General features: G+C 43.1%; 1 protein-coding gene across 1 annotated transcript in view; it reads right to left on the bottom strand.

The window, feature by feature from the left end:
• LOC123347828 (cytosolic phospholipase A2 gamma-like) overlaps nucleotides 1–19,148 on the bottom strand; it is a 57,228-nt gene that overhangs the window by 4,193 nt on the left and 33,887 nt on the right. Inside the window, exons 8-15 of the mRNA XM_044985018.1 lie at nucleotides 15,814–15,867; nucleotides 14,123–14,182; nucleotides 11,309–11,347; nucleotides 10,520–10,642; nucleotides 9,999–10,124; nucleotides 6,166–6,261; nucleotides 4,359–4,513; nucleotides 3,135–3,303 (exon numbers count right to left, since the gene is read on the bottom strand). Of these exons, the coding sequence (XP_044840953.1) occupies nucleotides 3,135–3,303; nucleotides 4,359–4,513; nucleotides 6,166–6,261; nucleotides 9,999–10,124; nucleotides 10,520–10,642; nucleotides 11,309–11,347; nucleotides 14,123–14,182; nucleotides 15,814–15,867 (822 nt within the window). The remainder of the gene's footprint in view (nucleotides 1–3,134; nucleotides 3,304–4,358; nucleotides 4,514–6,165; nucleotides 6,262–9,998; nucleotides 10,125–10,519; nucleotides 10,643–11,308; nucleotides 11,348–14,122; nucleotides 14,183–15,813; nucleotides 15,868–19,148) is intronic.

Here is a 19,148-nt window from a genome sequence, read left to right as displayed (position 1 = left end):
ACAGGCCCTGAAAGGGTTAACTTGGGCCAATTATGTTACCTGGCTGCACCTGGATGGAGAACCAGACTTAACTGAAGGTGAGTGCCAGCTGAGGAAGGTGCTAGGTGAGCTCCATGAAGGCAGGAGTTTCAGCGACGAAGGGGGCTGCAAGGGGTAACTCTCTCTGAGTTAGGGAGTGGAGAGATATGGAAGAGATTTGGCCCCAGGGATGGTCTCCTGAGTTTCTGGCAAGAGGCAGTGAGAGATAGCAACTACTGGAACAAAGCAGGCTCCAGTACTAAGGCCTGAACAAAGGGCAGGATTTGGAGAATCAGGGAAAGAGCCCTGGGAGCTGCTCAGCAGAGGAACAAAGCACCAGGGAAGGATGAGAGGCCAAGCCTGAGGAGGGTAGAAATTGGCTTGAGTTCATCCTTTTATCTTGGGATTTTTGTTAGGGGATTCCAGGGGAGAGCCTGGCCCTGAAAGAAGGCTGAACCTAGAGACGTTTGGAGGAAGAAGGCCTGTGAAAGGAGCAGACCGTGATTGTTGGTTATAGGGCCCCTGGGCTGCAAGCCGGTGGAGTGTGTGGGCCAGGGTTCCCCTACCAGCCACAGGAGAAGGGTATGAAGTCCTTGAGAAGGGGACAAGAACGACTGGAAGCCATGTGGTAAGGTTGCTCAAGCTCCCTAGGACTAGGGTTGGTGCCAGAGACCTGATATAAGGACACTAGACTTTGTTCTGGGACCCTGGTACACTGGAATGGGTGGATTTAAATTATGACCTGACCCAAAGGCTGAGCCCTGGGAAAAGGTGGTCCACCAGGGTGACCATCAGCTGGGGACTCCAGATGGGGAAAGAGACATTATGCTCACACCTGGCCATAAGAAGATGCTCTACAGATGAGTCCCCATCCCCATCTTCCCTACATTTTGGGCTGCATAAATAGGGGCAATGCCAGCAGATCGAGGGACGTGATCATTCCCTTCTATTCGACATTGGTGAGGCCTCATCTGGAGTACTGTGTCCAGTTTTGGCCCCACACTACAAGAAGGAGGTGGAAAAATTGGAAAGAGTCCAGCGGAGGGCAACAAAAATGATTAGGGTGCTGGAGCACATGACTTATGAGGAGAGGCTGAAGGAACTGTGATTGTTTAGTCTGCAGAAGAGAAGAATGAGGGGGGATTTGATAGCTGCTTTCAACTACCTGAAAGGGAGTTCCAAAGAAGATGGATCTAGACTGTTCTCAGTGGTACCTGATGATAGAACAAGGAGTAATGGTCTCAAGTTGTAGTGGGGGAGGTTTAGGTTGGATATTAGGAAAAACTAGTGGTGAAGCACTAGAATGGGTTACCTAGGGAGGTGGTGGAATCTCCTTCCTTAGAGGTTTTTAAGGCCCGGCTTGACAAATGCCTGGCTGGGATGATTTAGTTGGGGTTGGTCCTGCTTTGAGCAGGGGGTTGGACTAGATGACCTCCTGAGATCTCTTCCAACCCTGATATTCTATGATTCTATGATTCTACCCTCCTCAGTTTATCTATTTTATTTCCCTTCCCTTTGCAAACTAGGAAAAACAAAGATTTTCCAGACACCTTTGTTTGCTGGGCAGCTGGAAGATTGATGGGAGTTAGGTGCCCAAGTCCTTCTGAGGATCTGCAATTACATGACCAGTGCAGCAGGTCAAAGCTGAATCTGTCCAATGAGTCCAAGGGAGTCTGTATCTCATGTAATTCACATGTTGACAGGCCAAGAGGAAGTGTAAGTGACACCAGTTAGGTGCCCTTTCCACTCCCCACTGAAGGTGGCCTGTCCTGCCACATCTCCTCTCAGTTACAGAGAGTGGAAATCTAGAGAAATCCATTCTATTTGAGTAAAATATATACAAAAAAATTTAAAACATTGATCAGTAAGAACTTGCACCTTTGTCTTGATTAGCATGAACCAAAGGGCCTAGTTTCTGACCGCAGGGTGACTCTCAATGAATTGAAAAGCAGCACATTTAAAACAGGTGGGATTATTTTGCTGAACACACAAGTGACCTGTGGAACTCATTGTTGCAGGGACTACCATGGGCCGGTCACAATAGAATTGTAGGAAGGGTTGGATATTATGTAAACATCCATGGATTAAAAGAGAATGCAAAAGATATAAACCTGCCTGCATTAGCCCATACGAAAACTATTTCCCTGGGAAAGGTTTATTTGTAATTTTTTTATTATGGGGTTTTGTGCCCTTCCTTGTGACTCATGTCGTGTTGGACACTGTCAGAGTCAGGACAGTGAGCTAGATGGACCCTGGTCTGGTAGACAGTGGCAATACCTGAGCTCCTCTGCTCATGTCCATCAGTGTCAGCCAGGAGAAGCCCCATTTCAATCAGTGAGCTCCTACCAGACACATGGGGTGTGGTTCACAGCAGAACTCAGGTGTTGGGTTTCTGAGAGTCATGGTGCCTATAAAATTTTAGACCCCTATAAAATCACTGGGATTCACACAGGCTGAGTTAGGCGCCCAGGCTCCTGGTGCAATGAACGAAGAGCGACAGGCTCCTGGGAAAGTGATCCACAAACTCAGCACCCAAGTCCAGGCTGGAGGAAGGCGCTTGACTCTGCTTGGGGTTCTCAGCTGTGACGACAGACACTCTATAGCCTGGTGGTTACAACACTTACATGGGTTGTGGGGGCCCAGCATCCAGTCCCCCTGCTCCGCTGACTCTCCAATTATTTATCCAAAGTGGAACAGCTACAACAGGAGATACTGAGGGATTCCCACACCACAATATCCCCCTGCTCAGTGGTTTTGGCATTCGCCTGAGAGATAGCACACAGGGGCCTGATCCTGCAGGCCATGCCTCAGCACGTCTGCCACAGCCAAGTGAGGCAGAGAAATGCCTCTCTTCATGCATCTGGAAGCCTGGGATGGGGCAGCAGTGGACATACCCAGAGACAGAAACACATACACTGAGAGAACTTTTCTGCAAATCTTAGGCCCTGAGCAAGTGTAGACTCCTATAGAGTCTGGTGGCAGCTGAACAGGGGTTTTGTGATTCCCGGTGAGGCCTGATCCTGACATTTAGGTAGCTAAACCGGCAATGAGGCACCAAAGTCCCTTTGTGAATCTAGCCCATAGAGTTTTAGAAGAGAGGTGTACAATTAATTTACCTGGACAATTTTTGTTGTTGAAGAGAGGGAAGTGCATGATGGTAGGAACATCTTTTCCTTTGAAGATGTAGCAGTCAGAGGGGTTATCAATGTCCTTAATCTCTTCTGGGTTTATCTCGGGAAATGAGATGTTATTTGTCTCACAATATTTGGCAGTTTTCTTGATGGTCTGGGAAGGAGGGAAAAGTGATTTTAAAATAAATAAATAAATAAATAAATGACCATTTCCACTAATAAAACATGATGCCACTAATATAGCCAGGCTAGAGTTTTAAAAATACCCCTAACCTATAGTGTACAAACATTCGAAGGAGCCTCTAAGAAACTGACTAATCGAGGGCGTCCATGGAAACCAGACATGACCCTGTTGCCATATCTCTGTAACCAGAATCTTTGTATAGCAAAGCATATATTGTGGCTGAAGTTTTCAAAAGCTCCTAAGGGATGTGGATGTCCAGTTCTCATTAAAATTAATCCCTTAGGTGGCTTTGAAAACCTCAGCCCATGGTAATGAACAGAAATCAAAACCCAGAGCTTCAGCTCCAAAAGCACAAGTTTGATTTTTGTTTTGTTTTGTTTTTTACTAATTCACCTATAGGAAAACTCTTGTTCCATGTAATCAAAGTAGCAAGGTGGTATATTAGCTGCAGCCACTAGAGGGAGACAATATCACCTATGGAGCACTGGTGATATGTGAGGCTGAGGTTAGCGAGTTTGCAGAGTTCTAACTGAGTTATTGGAACTTATTCACATTTCTACTGACCCCGTCTCCTCCTGCTAGAGCGCTTTTGGCTCTTTAGTGCTAACAGAAATAAAAATTGGTTAAACCTAATGACTGTCATTTAGCACATCAACTAGGACTGTGATACACAGAGGGGCATATCTGTGGAGTAAGCAGTTGCCAATTTTACGCAGAGTAAAACTGAACTTCAAGGAATTTCCTCTTCTTCCTTGATATCCAAAGGGAAAGAGAGGTCATGACTGGTCACACGGCCTTACCCCAAACCCAAGAGACCTTGCAGGGAATAAGGTAAATATTCTCAGTGGATCCTATACGCCCACACATCTCAAATTTTGATCCTCACAGCACCTTCTGGGAATCCAAATGACTGCTGCTAACAACAGTGTAACCTCACTGGGTTACAGGCCAAGTCCTGGGTATTTGTGCAGTGATTGATCCTGATTGTGGTGTTGGGAGACAACACAATAAATAACAAAAGTTACCTCGAAAGGATCCCCGTCGCTGAAGTCAAAGGAGAGGATCAGTTTCACTTTCCTGTCTGGGCGCAGAACGAGGGGATAGGCGGAATTTATGGCAATGCCGGCATCGATCAAGTGGATGAATTCTTTGTTGGTCAATCCAGTAGACTGGGCTTTACCTGCGAAAGAGCATCCACATATTGTTTTAGGCTGTGATTTTTCCAAGGGGTCACAATTAGTGAGATGCCCAAATCCCCTTGAATTCCATGTGCATTTTCAAAGGCGCCTAAACTGGCAGATAAACTCCTAGTGGGATTTCCTAAGGCACTTCTGTCAAGAGTAAGGACCTAGACCTAGCCTGCCCCCCACTTCCCTCCACAGTCGAATGAGCACAATTGGGCCCCCGCTGAGTCGCCTGATTAGCCCAACCCCCCAACTGGCTGTGGGGATCTGCAGACTTGCTCTTATGACCAGTGGCAAGGTGCTGGCAGCTCAAAGCATTCACCCCTGGATGGGAGAGCTCCTGCTCCTGCCCTTTGCCCAGCCTTGAACCCACCTGGTCTTGCTCCAGGTAACTGGCTCTGATACCTGGCCTCTGACTCTGTATTTGACCCTCGGCATTGGCCCCCTGCCTTTGACTCTGGCACTGACCGTTGGCTCCGATTCCTGGCTACTGATGCCTGCTGTCACCACTGGGCATGACTCCTGCTCTAGCCATTAGGCATGATGTCCCTCATCATGGTCACTGTCAGGCACCAAATTCCATTTGAAACTAGTAGGAGTTAGGTGCCTACCCTGCTTGCATGCTTCTGTAATTACCACAAGGGGCCAGACTTGCAAAGGTAGGCTGTTGCCTAAAGATATAAAGAAAGGCCCAGTGGGTATTCAGAAGTGCCCAGTGACCACATTGATAAAGATGTATAGACACTTCTGTCCTCAGCACCTAACAGATTTTGGAGAATAATATCAAATTTTCAAAGGGATTTAGGCACTTAGGAACCAATATCCCATTGGCTGTCTATAGTCCTAAAGCAGTTTGGTGTTGCAATGCTGACCACATTGATGCCTAAATACCTTTAACTCTCTGGGCCTCTGTGTCTGAATCCCATTAACCCCAGATGTCTATCAATATCTTTAAGCACGAAAACTTTATCCTGAGCCTCCTTGAAAAACCTCAGCTCTACTTTTGTGAAATTAGCATCTAAACCAGCTCAGTGACATGTGGGCATAATCAACAAACACATATTTGAGCCAGCGTTTGGTAAGTCTCCATTTTAGGAGAATCCCGGCTGCCTTATAAAGAAGTTCTGACTCAGGGCAAATTCTGAATCATATTAATACCCAGCACTTCTACTGTTTGATTTTTTTTACTTTACAAGAGTAAAATACACTAGCTCACAACAGAGTGGGGCAAACACAGCAACCACGCACTGACAATTATCTGTCAAACAAAAACCCCACATTCCCTTCAGGTTTCATATGAAGTCCCTTTTATTTCCTTCCCATGAACACTCAAAAAGGCAATTGGAGTTGGTCAAAAAATGAAAAATATCTGCTTCCCTGCCACAAAAAAAGAGTTGAAATTTTAAAATTATTTCATTCCACAACCCTCTGCTGCCCCCTGCAACCCATTACACAGTATAGCTGCCCCTTTCCTGTCTCTCACCCTCTGCTGCCTTCTATGCCCATTAGACAACATTAGGCTGCCTTTTTCTAATTACTTTCTGTTTAATCTATTCTCTGCCAAACCAGAACCTTGAAAAACAGGAAAATTCATACCACAGATATAGAAACAAATGGGGAAAGTGCAATTCAAATGGATTTTGCTTACTATCTGTGTACAGAAAGTTGTTGGTGTACCCCCATGTCCAGAAGCAGATACAGGTCACGGTTTTCCATAACAATTGCCATACACTCCATACATATTCTATTAGGCAAGAAAAATCACAATAAAAATCAAAGCTGAAAATAAGTACAAAGACATAGCTAGGGGAAGTCTGCAGACTGAATTCCTTTCTTCCTCTCAGTTTCTAGTAGGTGTGAGTAGGGGCAGAGACAGGTATTTATTAATAAAAAGGCACTCAGGTAGCATGGTGCCCCTTGGAGGGGAATACACAAAGAGGTTATTCTGCTTCGGGGCAGCTGGACTCAGTATGTCTGATTTTCTAGCTCCCAGATCCACTGACAGACACTGTGCTGCCAGGATGAAGGGACTCCCACTTGCTGGGCTGTTAGGAGTGGGTGCAGCCCCCACTGACAATGGATGTTTCTTTGCATTTTCACAGGCATAACTGAGGACCAGTTTTGCTATGACAGGACTTGGAATGGGGCTGGGGTTTGAGGAGAGAGCAGTGGGTCGGGAGTGAATGGGCTGGCCAGAAAACTGCCTGGGATCAGGGGGAACCCACAACTCCAGGGTCTTTTCACAGAGAAATTTGAAATGTTGGGGTTTGTTCTGAATCAAGAACAAAATGGATTAACTGATGGAAAATATTCTCTTTTAGAAATAACTCTTTACCTTGATTGAATTACCAGACCTAGAACACCTGACATTGTGCTTCTTACTATGCTTGTAAAAATAAATAAATAAATAGATTGTACTGTCAACAATTCTGTTGATCATTAATAGAAAGTTAATCACTGAATTTACTTTCTCCAAAAGTAGGATTCGCCTTTGTTTACTCAAAGACCTCTAAAGCTGCGAGTTACTTAATGGCCACACTCCTTCAATATTGTATGACTTCAGGATAAGTTCTAAATGTCCTTGCGTTTTCTAAAATTACAGCAAAGTCCCTCCAGTCCAGATATTAAAAGAAATATTTAAGCACCTAGTGGGATTTTTAAATCAGTGGGAGTTAGGTGCCTAGATGCTTTTAGACATCCCACTCCATGCTTAAATGCCTTTAAAAATTTGGTCCTGAAACTGTCAAGCACTCTTATTCAGCGTCTCTATTTCTTTCGTGGGATTCCTTATTTCTTAACTATTATTAGACTTGGAAGGATTAGATTTTTATCAGTAAATGTCAATTTCATAGGACACTCACGTGGATAAAAAAAATTCCATCTACAATAACAGAAATGTACAGAGAGGCAAAAACATGAAAAATACTACTTGAGAACTCATTTGAGTTTCATAGAATCATAGAATATGACGGTTGGAAGGGACTTCAGGAGGTCATCTAGTCCAACCCCCTGCTCAAAGCAGGACCAATCCCCAACTAAATCATCCCAGACAGGCCTTTGTCAAGCCTAACCTTAAAAACTTCTAAGGAAGGACAGTCCACCACCTCCCTAGGTAACCCATTCCAGCGCTTCACCACCCTCCTAGTAAAAAAGTTTTTCCTAATATCCATCCTAAACCTCTTCCACTGCAACTTGAGAGAATTACGCCTTATTCTGTCATCTGCTACCACTGAGAACTGTCTAGATCCATGCTCTTTGGAACCCCCTTTCAGGTAATTGAAAGCAGCTATCAAATCCCACCCCAATCTTCTCTTCTGCAGACTAAACAATCCCAGTTCCCTCAGCCTCTCCTCATAAGTCATGTGCTCCAGCCCCCTAATCATTTTTGTTTTGGACTCTTCTAATTTTTCCACATCCTTCTTGTAGAGGGGGGCCCAGAACTGGACACTGCACTCCAGATGAGGCCTCACCATTGTTGAATAGAGAGGAATGATCACGTCCCTCCATCTGCTGGCAATATCCCTATTTATATTGTCCAAAAAGCCGTTAGCCTTCTTGGCAACAAGGGCACACCTTTGACTCATATCCAGCTTATCATCCACTGTAACCCCTAGGTCATTTTCTGCAAAACTGCTGCCTAGCCACTAAGACCCTAGTCTGTAGCAGTGCATGTGATTCTTCCATCCTAAGTGCAGGACTCTGCCCTTGTCCTTGTTGAACTTCATCAGGTTTTTTTTGGCCCAATCCTCTAATTTGTCTAGGTCCCTCTGTATCCTATCCCTACCCTCCAGCGTATCTACCACTCCTCCCAGTTTAATGTGATCTGCAAACTTGCTGAGAGTGCAGTTCACGCCATCCTCCAGATCATTAATGAAAATATTGAACAAAACTGGCCCCAGGACCGATCCTTGGGGCACTCCGCTTGATACCGGCTGCCAGCTAGACATGGACCCATTGAGCCCAACGATCTAGCCAGTTTTCTATCCACCTTATAGTCCATTCATCCAGCCCATACTTCTTTAACTTGCTTGCAAGAACACTGTGGGAATTCCCAGCTTGATTTAAGTATATTTACTTTATATATTTTGACGTGTGGTGTGACAATTTGTGTTAATGGCTATAAAGCTTGAACTTTTTGAATGTCAGTGTTAGGAGACATTGGCAAAGGACCTGAGGGCTTTACATAAGAATGTATGAATGGCCAGAGGGAATGAACAAAACAGGGCAATTTACTGACTGTTCTATCCCCTGTCATGCAGTCCCAGCTTCTAGTAGTCAGAGCTTTAGGGACACCCAGATCATTGGGTTGTATTCCTGATCATCTTGCCTAATAGCCATTGATGGACCTGGCCTTCATGAACTGTTCTAATTCTTTTTTGAACCCACTTGCCTATTAATTTCATTGGGTGATGCCTGGTTCATGTGCTATGTAAAATGGTAAATAACACTTCCCTATTCATTTTGTCCCCCACAAGTAATGATTTTATAGAGCTGTCATATCTCCCCTCATTCGTCTCTTTTTCAAGCGGAACATTCCCCCTCTTTTTAATCTCTCTTCATATGGAAGCTGTTCCATACCCCTAATCATTTATGTTGCCCTTTTCTGAACCTTTTCCAATTCTAATATATCTTTTCTGAGACGGGGTAACCAGAGCTGCACGCAGTATTCAAGATGTGGGTGTACCATGGATTTATGTATAGGCATTATGATATTTTCTGTTATTATCTATCCCTTTCCTAAAGATTTCCAACACTCTATTTTTGTTTTTGTTTGTTTGTTTGTTTTGTTTGTTACTTTGGGGGGGTTGTTTTGTTTCTTGGAGCACACTGAGTGGATGTTTTCAGACAACTATCCACAACGACTTCAAGATCTCTTTCTTGAGTGGTAACAGTTAATTTAGATCCTATCATATAGAGTTAGGATAATGTTTTCCAATGTGCATTACTTTGCATTTATCAACATTGAATTTCATCTGTAATTTTCTTGCCCTGTAACTTGGTTTTTTGAGGTCCCTTTGTAACTCTTCCCAGTCTGATTTGGACTTAGCTATCTTGAGTAACTTTTTGTATCATCTGCAAGTTTTGCCATTACACTATTTTTCACTTTCTCCAGATCATTTATGAATATGTTCAACAGCCCTGGTCCCAGCACAGATCCTTGGGGGACACCACTATTTACCTGTCTCCATTGTGAAAAGTGACTATTTATTCCTAGTCTTTGTTTTCTAACCTTTAACCAGATACTGGTTATCATAATTTTTTGGTTTTCACTCTTAATGTCAGGGGGGAAATAGTAGAAAAAAGAGCTCACACACTTGAAATAATGAATTATGGAAGGAAATAGTTAAATGAACAATTTTCTTCCTTTTAGGGCACATCTGGTTCTTTGTTCCCACATCTGGAGCAATACTTTGGAAAGTCAATGGGCTGGATGGCTTTGAGAAGCCCCATCTAACTGAGAAAAGTTTCTATAAAACTTGCCTCCAAGTTCCTTTTCAAAAATACAGATGAGTTCAGCAAACTCCAGCATTCTCTCTTCCCAGCTCTTCAAATCCAAGGTCTCACTCACTTCACAGCACTTTAGGAAGGAATTCATGCTATTCTCCTCTGCATAAATAATGGATGAAACGAGGTTTGGGACAAGCAATGGAAGGCTCATTAGATATGTTTAGGGTTGCAGGGACGTTCAATGGGGGCTAAGGCAGTTTTGGTGCCCAGGTCCATTGAAAAGCAATAGGATTTGGGGTCCTAATTCCCTCAGGCTCTTTTGAAAACCTCAGCCTGTGTGTGTTGGAACAGCCCTGAGGATTTGTGAAAATATTGGCAAATACATGGATGTTGTAATGGAAATGAGCATGCCACAATTCATTCACATCAATTCATGAGAGCTGGCATTACCGAAGGCACCAAAGGAAATAGACTTTGGACCCCTTTTGAAAGTCTCATTCTAAATTCTTAGACACAGGGAGAGGTGGTAAATTTAGTCCTGCTGGTCCACTTGCCTTTCAGGACTTCCTTCAGCTGCCTTAAGATTTCCTCACAGTCTTTCCCAGCTGAGGCACGAACGTGAAGCTCCTGGAGGAGGAGGAGGACACCCCGATGAAGTACATTAGTGTAATCAGTACCTTGGAGGAAAAAGAACATAATGTATCCAGCAGGCAGCTGTTTGTCCTGTGAGCCATTGGGGGTGAAGAGAGGTGAGACTCGTGTCCCCAGTGCCCAAAGCCTCTTGAGAGCAGGGATGCAACAGCCAGTGTAGGGTCAGACACCTGGCTGTTGAATCTGTCTGTACCTGGTGTCCTAGAATGTCAGGCCCCACGTGAGTGGAAGGGCAGTGGTTAGAACTCACCTCCCAATGACACCTGGCTTACGGTGTGAGCTACCTGGAGCTGATGTGGGCTTCTCACATTTTTTTTTAATTTATTGAATGAAAAATGGTTGTTCAACCAAATTGGCAACTGGTTTGGGGTTTCAGCTGCTTGGTGCCGACTAAGCTCTGAGGAGGTCATTTGGGCCTCCTGGGATAAATGCACCCACCACTACTAAGCATCATCCCATCTGGTCCTGGACCTACAGGTCTCAAGGAAAGTTCATCTCCATCTGTCAGGCAGTGGAGGTGGAGAAGTAACTACAGCCATTCTGCCAAACCTGCAGTCATTGGATTCTCCAGAGGTACAAGCAGAGAAGGTTACGGGGAATTTCCCCCATGCTCAAGTGTTAGCTGGTTTGGGGTTTCATGCTGACTAAGCTCTGAGGAGGCAATCTTTGTCTACTGGGATAAGTCCACCTACCAACAAATGGCACAGAAGCTAACACTCCTTGTAGAACTCCTATAAGAAGCAAACAAACAGCCCATTAGTATTGTTGAATTCCCATCTCTCTGATTACCACCTCACACACCCTCCAGGCCATCAAAAATTCAGGCATCCTCAACTGTCCACCTGATTAGTTCAGCACCCTGTTTGAACTCCCTTAGCTCTCACTGGCATCAAGTTTAAATTTCTCTTCCTCGCCCATAACTCCACTCTGGCCAACTCCTAGGAGAGTTTCAGGATCCCAGTTTCAGAAACTCTATGTGGAGTTGGGTTGCAATGGTAGATGGAGCCCATAAGAAGTCACAGCTCAGACTACACTGCCAGTCCTGCAGTTGCTGGATCTCACTAGTGAATGGTTATTCCTATTCATGTTCCAGTGCTCTCTGCTTTAGGGTAAAACTGCTTGGGACTGGGGCATGCTAAGGAGACACCCAAAGCCCCCTTTAGATCAATAGACACCTGTTCTGGACACTTGGTGTATCTAAGGAAATGTCTTCCATTGAATACAGCAAGCTATGTGCAGAGTAGAAGTTAACAAATTCAATTTTGGGATTAGGGCTGGTGATGAAGGCTGGGAAGGAAGCCTGAACAGTAGACTTGGTTACAAATTTCCTAACAGCACATTCTGCATCAGAAATGGCCATTTAGTCAAAATTTAAACTTTCCATGAGAACATGTTGATTTTGACAAATTGGAACGTATCAATTTTGGCTGAAATTTGGAACATACTGCTTTTGATGACATTTCTTTTTGGTGAAAAGATAATTGAAACCAAGTCTTTTGATAGGTCAAAATGTACCGTATCAGAATGGAGTGTTTCAATTTTAGCCCCCAATATTTATTTTATATAGAATATAAGGTCACATTTTTGAAAAGTCTAAACCAAAACAAATTGTGTCCACTTTATCAAAAGGGAAAGCTTTGATTGACCTGAAAATATTTTTTCCAAAGATTTTGAAATTGTTTGGTTTCATTCTGATTAAATTTTGAAATGTCAGAATCTTCCTTCTGCAAAAGATTTAACCAGCTGGATTTCACAGGGATACCTTTGGAATGCCTTCTGCTTGCAAGCCTCCCACCCACAGAGAGATCAGAAAAAATATTTGGGCTCTTTTCCTGGCTCCCCACTGATTCCCTGTCTGGCCTTGGGGTAGTCAGTTAGGGCCAGATTTGTAGAGGTATTTAGGTACCTAGTGATATTTTCAGAAGTACCTAGTTGCCTCAAAATCATTGATATCAATGTAAGATTATCACCTAGGTGCTTTTGAAAATCCCATTTGATGCCTAAATATCGTTAAAAATCTGGACCATAGGCTGAGATATAGAACAAATACTAAGGGAGTTAGGTACCTCTGGAGGTCAGTGGCATTTGGGCACCTAACTCTCTTGATCTTCTTTGAAAATCACAGCCAAATAACTTAAGGTGAAGACTTTCAAAGGCACCAATGGGAACTGGACATTGGCCAGGATTTTTAAGGTATTGATATGCCTACATTTGAAAATAGGTGCCTAGTGTGATTGAAAAAATAAATTAATTAATGTTCATTAAACTTCATTGTTGTTGGCAGTATTGTTATATCTGCATTGGCCCCAGGATATGAGAGAGACTAGGTGGGTGAGGTAGTATCTGAAGGAGAGCAGGTCTCTTTCATTACTATTCATAGCTTCTCAGGCCAGAAGGATCATTGTGATCATCTATTCTGATCTCCCGTATAATACAGGCCATAAGAGAACTTCTGGATTCATCTGGGATTTGCTCCCCATGTAGTTACTTATAGATATTTATAACAGTATAACAAGATCCAATGGCTGGACATAGAAGCTAGACAAATTCACATTGGAAATAAGGAATACATATATATATATATATATATATATTTTTTTTTAACAGTGAGAGTAAGTAACCGTGGGAAAAACTTACCAAGGGTCAGGGTGCATTCTCCATCTCTGGCAATTTTTAAATCAAGATTGGATTTTTTTTTCTAAAAAGAACTGCTCTAGTAATTATTTTAGGGAAGTTCTTTTGCCTTTGTTATACTGGAGGATGGACTACTGGGTCTCAATGGTCCCTTCTGGCCTTGTAGTCTATGACTTTCTTGTGGAGAGTTATTTCTGCCTTTTTGGTTTAGCGTATATCTCCACTGGAAATGCTTTAAGCTAATGTGAGAAAAACACACTTACACCAGAACAAGAGTGTCCACATGAGGGTTATTCTGGTATACCTATAGCTGGGTAACGGATAAAATTTCCCATGTAGAGAAGGTCACATATGAGCTTTCAGGGTGATTTCATTCTGGGCAAGCATTTGTCAAACAGAGACTATGAGTGTTAACATTCATTACAAAGGGGGAATGAGACCCATGAAAATCACATATATCATTAATGGAAATGGCTTGATTCCCCTCTGGCTCAATCTATGCTTATAAGGCATCCCTGTGTTGGTCACGGGAGTGAAAAAAACCACACACATCACTATGCCAACTCCACTCCCTCCTCCCACCCCCCCAAAAAAAACCTCAGTGTAGCCGCAGCTATGAAGATGGAAGAGTGCTTCTGTTGACGTAGCTAATGTTGTTGGGGGAACTATTAATCATAAACTGGCAGAAAAACTCCTTCTGTTAGTGTATGCTGCGTCCACACTGGGGTAGGGGGGACTGTAGTGCAGATGTAGCCTCTCAGAGTCGTGCAGATCAGAACAATCTCTCTTCATGTCATTTGAGTCATGTCAAAATAAACTCAGGGTGAGTTCTTAAAAAAACAGCCCATGATTCCAGAAATACAATGACCCACCTGCTTTACCTACTGCATTCCGATGTTCTCTTAGTTTTCGGAATTTTTCCTTAAGACAGTCTTAGCAACGGAAAACAAAACACGTGTTATAAATCTTTTCGCACAGCTAAGAATGCTAACCATAGGAAATCACGTTTGGGTTACAAAATGTAAAGCTGATTTTGATATGATTTGAACTGGTGTAACTCAGAAGGAGAGTGGGTAAGAAAACAGAATTTCTAACCGGTGAGATTTGTTTTCATCTCAAATTGGTTCAGAAAAGTCAAAACATCAAAATATCTTGGAGAACTGAAATTGTGAAATATTTCAATTCAGAATTCTCAAAATGACCCTATTAAAATGTTTTCTTTCAACAACAGTGAAGCATTATAAGGTAATAGAAAATTATATAAATATATAATACAAAATATAAGGTAATATGTGATATTTTAGCTACCTAGCTAAAAAAATAAATAAAAGTTAAAACCAAATGAAAAGATAAAGTTGAATAAAATGATAAAGTCAGAACAAAATACTCTATTTTGGTTTTTGAAGCATTTTGAATATTTTCCATCAAAAATTATATCACAATTGACACATTCCCACAAAAAAAAATTTATTAGGATTTTCTGGTGAAAAACTGTTTAGTCAAAATGTTTGATGTGGCTCTATTCAGAAGTAACTCCACTGACTTCACTGGCAGAATTTACTACAAAGCTAAATCTTTGCAAAATCAGATGGAAGACTGAAATCAGGATTTGATCTAAACTGAGAGAATCAAAGATGCCTAAAGGAGTTGAATTTCATAATTTCATGGATTCGTATAGTTTGAGATCAAGAGGCCATGAAATTTCACATAGAAATTTCAGTTAAAGTAAGACACTGCTCAGGAGACTGAGCGGTTGTGTCCCACAGGTAGAGAACAGGAAAGACTGAGGCGCACCTGAGGCAGAGGTCCTGGCAATGGTAGGGAATGACTAGGAGAGACATGCTCATATAACCTCAGCAGGCGACCCACACCCCATGTTGCTGAGAACTGTTAAGAAAACCCCATGGGTCCTGCCAGTGTAACCTGGGGGGAAATTCTTTCCTGACCCCAAATCTGGTGATCAATTGGACTCTGAACATGACTCACCAACCAGGCATCTAAAAAGAGGATTCTCAGTACCGCATCAGAACATTGACCTATCCAAGCTGTATCCCATCTTTAGTGGTGGGGAAAATAAATAAATAAATAAATAAATAATAAAACTGATTACAATTGTGCATAAGGGAAGAAATTCCTTCCTGATTGCTGCCAGTGATTGGCTGAAGCTCTGAAGCATGAGATTAGATGATGTCCAACTCTTATCAACATTAAAGGAAATTAGGATCCAAATCCCCTCATCAATTAAGAAAATCTCAGCCCTAGCTATAATAATCTGGAAATTATCTGGAATGCTGGAGATTATGAAAGGCAAAAATGAGAGTTGGGTGCTCGGTTTCCTTTGGCATCCTTGAAAATCCAACCCATCCACAACTGGCAGACACCCATGGACTACTTTAGGCTACTGCTAATACAGTGACTGTTTGACACGTGACAGTATCACTGTGATAAAGAGTCGGGCATTGGAATCATTGCTACAGAATGGTGCGGTGATGCCTCCATTGGGGACCTGTCCCGATTCCACTGATGACCCGACCCTGCCTTCAACACACAAAAATGTCAGTACCTATTAAATATTTCTTGTTTGCAGCCATGCTTCCAAGGGCACTTCCCCATAAGCCTGAAAACAAGAAGGAAAAGATCTTATTTACCATAGTGCAGCTAAGAAAGCATCAAGGCCTTTCCCTTTAATATAACACAAGGAGTTGCCTGGATAGGAGCCTCATTAGCAGAAAAGTCAAGGAGGCACTCGCAGGCCAGTCTCTCATAGGTTATGTGTTTTTGCAACTTTGTTCACACATTGATCCATAACTGAAAAAGTTTATTGTGAGTAGAGGTGGTCAAAAATTTCAAATGTAATATTCTTTGCATCAGCAAATTCTCTTTTGTCAAAATTTGAACTTTCCATGGGAATTTGTTGATTTTTAACAACATTTCATTTTAAAAACACATGTGAAATGAAGTAGGTTGACCTTATCAGAACAGAACATTTCAATGTTTCATTTTGAAATAACCTTTCATTTCCAAATTGATTGGCTTGTATAATACAATGTAAATGAAACTATAACAGATAACATTTAAAGAGTAGAAATAGGAAGGCAACATTTTGATTTTTTTTACAGAAATGGAACATTTTGATTGACCTGAAATGGAAATCACGTGTTTTAGTCCTGACTCGGAATAGAAACTAATGTTCAGATTTCCTGCGTAATGGTAATACCAACTTTTGACCAATCCTAATAATGAGTATTGGTATGTGCAGTATCACAGTGCCTAGGTGACTCAGCCATGAAGCAGGACCCCATTATGCTAGGCACTGGACAGACACAAGGCAGAAAGACAGTCCCTGCCCAGAGTATTTGATAATTTTTGGAACATTCCTGCCCAGTAGTGAGTTGAGAGCTAGGTGAGACAGGGCAGCCTCAGGAGGCAGTGGTGGTCTTGACAGTGGGTGTGTTAAATCCTGCTAGGCTTACTGTTATTTCAGGATCATAGAAATGTAGGGCTGGAAGGAACCTTGAACTGTCATCTAGTCTATCCTCCCTCACCGAGGCATGACCGAGTAAATCTGGACTATCCCTAACAGATGTTTGTCCAACTTCTTTAAAACTTCCAGTGATGGGGGCTCCACAAACTCCCTTGGAAACCTGTTCCAGAGCTTCACTACCCTTAGAGTTAGAATGTTTGTTGTTTGTTTGTTTGTTTGTCTGTTTGTTTGTTTTCTAGGGATAATTAATTGCTGGATTTCTCTTCCATTAGGAGATGCATTTTGAAGTACTGTCAAAGGTACCCAGAGCCTAGGATGGGCTGTGTTTGATTGGTATAGTACAAATTTGTATGAATGAATGAAGGAAGGAAGTTGGAATTTTCAAAGTGAATAAGGGAGGGGATTTTAAAAAATTCCTAGCTGACTTAGGAGCACACATCACCTATTGACTTCAAATGATCCTTATACTCCTAAAGCACTTACCTCCTTTCAACAAATAACAAATTCAAAGCCCATGGAATTTGTCTGGGAGTTGGGTAAATAACTATCCTTTGTCCCTTTGAAAATCCCCCCTCCCCGCCGACACAATTGCCTAACCCTTTTAAACCCTTTGGAAATTCCCAATCCAAATAAATAAATATAAAAGTCCAAGACATGCAAACACTGAATATTGACTAATAGGAAGGGGAATGTTCCTCACTGGGATTTTCAAAGGAGACTGTGGGAGTAGGTGTCCAAATCCCACTGGAATTCAATGCAAGTTGGGCTTCCTAATTTCCCTAGGCTTCTTAGAAAATCCCAGCTCTAGTGACAAGGCAGTAGCTTAGACATAAGAGACCTGACTTCTATTCCTTTACCTTCCATTCCCAACATTTATGATCTTAGAAAAGCCATTTCCCCTCTCGATGACACAGTCTCTCTCTCTGTAAAAGGGGTATGTTGATGCTCATCAAACTTTTGAAAAGTGTGTTTAGATCTGTGGATAGGATGCGTTATCTATACAAAAGCTAACCATGTTTCAGGAGGAGCTAATTGAGTTGAAGAAAAGATGAGATGGTGGCTAAGGGTGAGCAATGGCGGTTATATGTGAGCGAATGTCATGAGTGAGGTGGAAATAGGGGTGAGGGTATAGAAGAAAGATGCCGGGGAAGAAAAGCTGGGTAGATACAGGCAGCTGGGAAGAGAGCTCTGAGACTGGGATGGGAGCTACAGGGTTGAAACATTCCAAGCAGGTCTATAATATGCTGCATTTGAATAACAGGGTGGACCTGCAATATCTATCTATCTATCTATCTATCTATCTATCTATCTATCAGCAAGGTCTGAATGAGCTCTCCCCTAACAGCTAGTGATAAGCTGGAGGGAAAAGGTTCGAGGACATAAACACACTAATCTGCCGAGGTTTCCTGCCCAAGTGACCAATTGTGTCTAGTATTGGGTTACAAATCACTTCAGTATTGAATGCAGGTGTCATGAAATGCTGTTGTCGTGATTGTCTGAGTAAAGGGCAGCAGAACTGTGCTTAGCCTGCCCTTATTGCGGGGGTTAAGCCCAAATGAACTGAACTGCACTCGCTAAGCAGGGGTTCTGATGCCAGATCCCAGTGGGGAGAGGCTGTGGGAGGGGGACAGGTGGTTCTGACTAGAGGGGTGGGCTCTGTCTAAGAGTCCTACGCAACATTTGACCTGCCCCTCTCCCCTGTTTAAATGTAGAGCCGATTAGGCTCAGTTGAGAGCATTTTGTTTTGGTAAGTGATCACTAGAGCTAAACCACTGGTAATCAGGTCAAGTGCTCAGCCTTAGGGGTCCTAAGGGACAGTTTTTGGGGGAAGAGACGGCCCAGTCTGCACTAGCAGGGAGGTTCCCCCACTAGCTGCTGAAGTCACTGGGAGCCGGGTGGAACCCTAAGAGACCGACTCGCAGAGGTCACGGTGGGGAGGCAGATGATGAGGGCGCAGGGCCATCGGCGACAGAGCAGACAATGGCAGGGGTGCAGTGAACTGTGGCATGAGGAATGACAGCAGGGGCACAGAGTGAAGGGCAGCAACTGTGAGCCGGTTGCAGCGACAGCAGCAGCTGAGGTATTGCTCCACATTCCCCACCCTGCTCTCTCCCCGGCTGGGAGCTGAGCTCATGTGAACACACCTCTGAAGTCTGGGTCTCCAGGGACCAAGGGCAGCAGCTGTGAGCAGGGTGAGGTGGAGGGAGAGGGCAGTGGTTGTTGTTCATGGCAAGGTTTGAAACAGAGGCTCAGGACAATGCCCAAGTTACTCTGGAGTGGGAGTTTAGCTCAAGGTTAGATGTGTTCGAATCACGGTGGTGGTGTTTTCCCAAATTAATGCGGGGCTCCTTTCCCCTTTTACTAAAAGTTCTCTGCTATATACAGGCTTGGTGCCAGCAGGAGGGGAAATTTTG

Source organism: Mauremys mutica, chromosome 13 (assembly GCF_020497125.1).
Source record: "Mauremys mutica isolate MM-2020 ecotype Southern chromosome 13, ASM2049712v1, whole genome shotgun sequence".
Classification (NCBI taxonomy): Eukaryota; Metazoa; Chordata; order Testudines; family Geoemydidae; genus Mauremys; species Mauremys mutica.
This window is presented reverse-complemented; position numbering and strand designations above follow the sequence as displayed.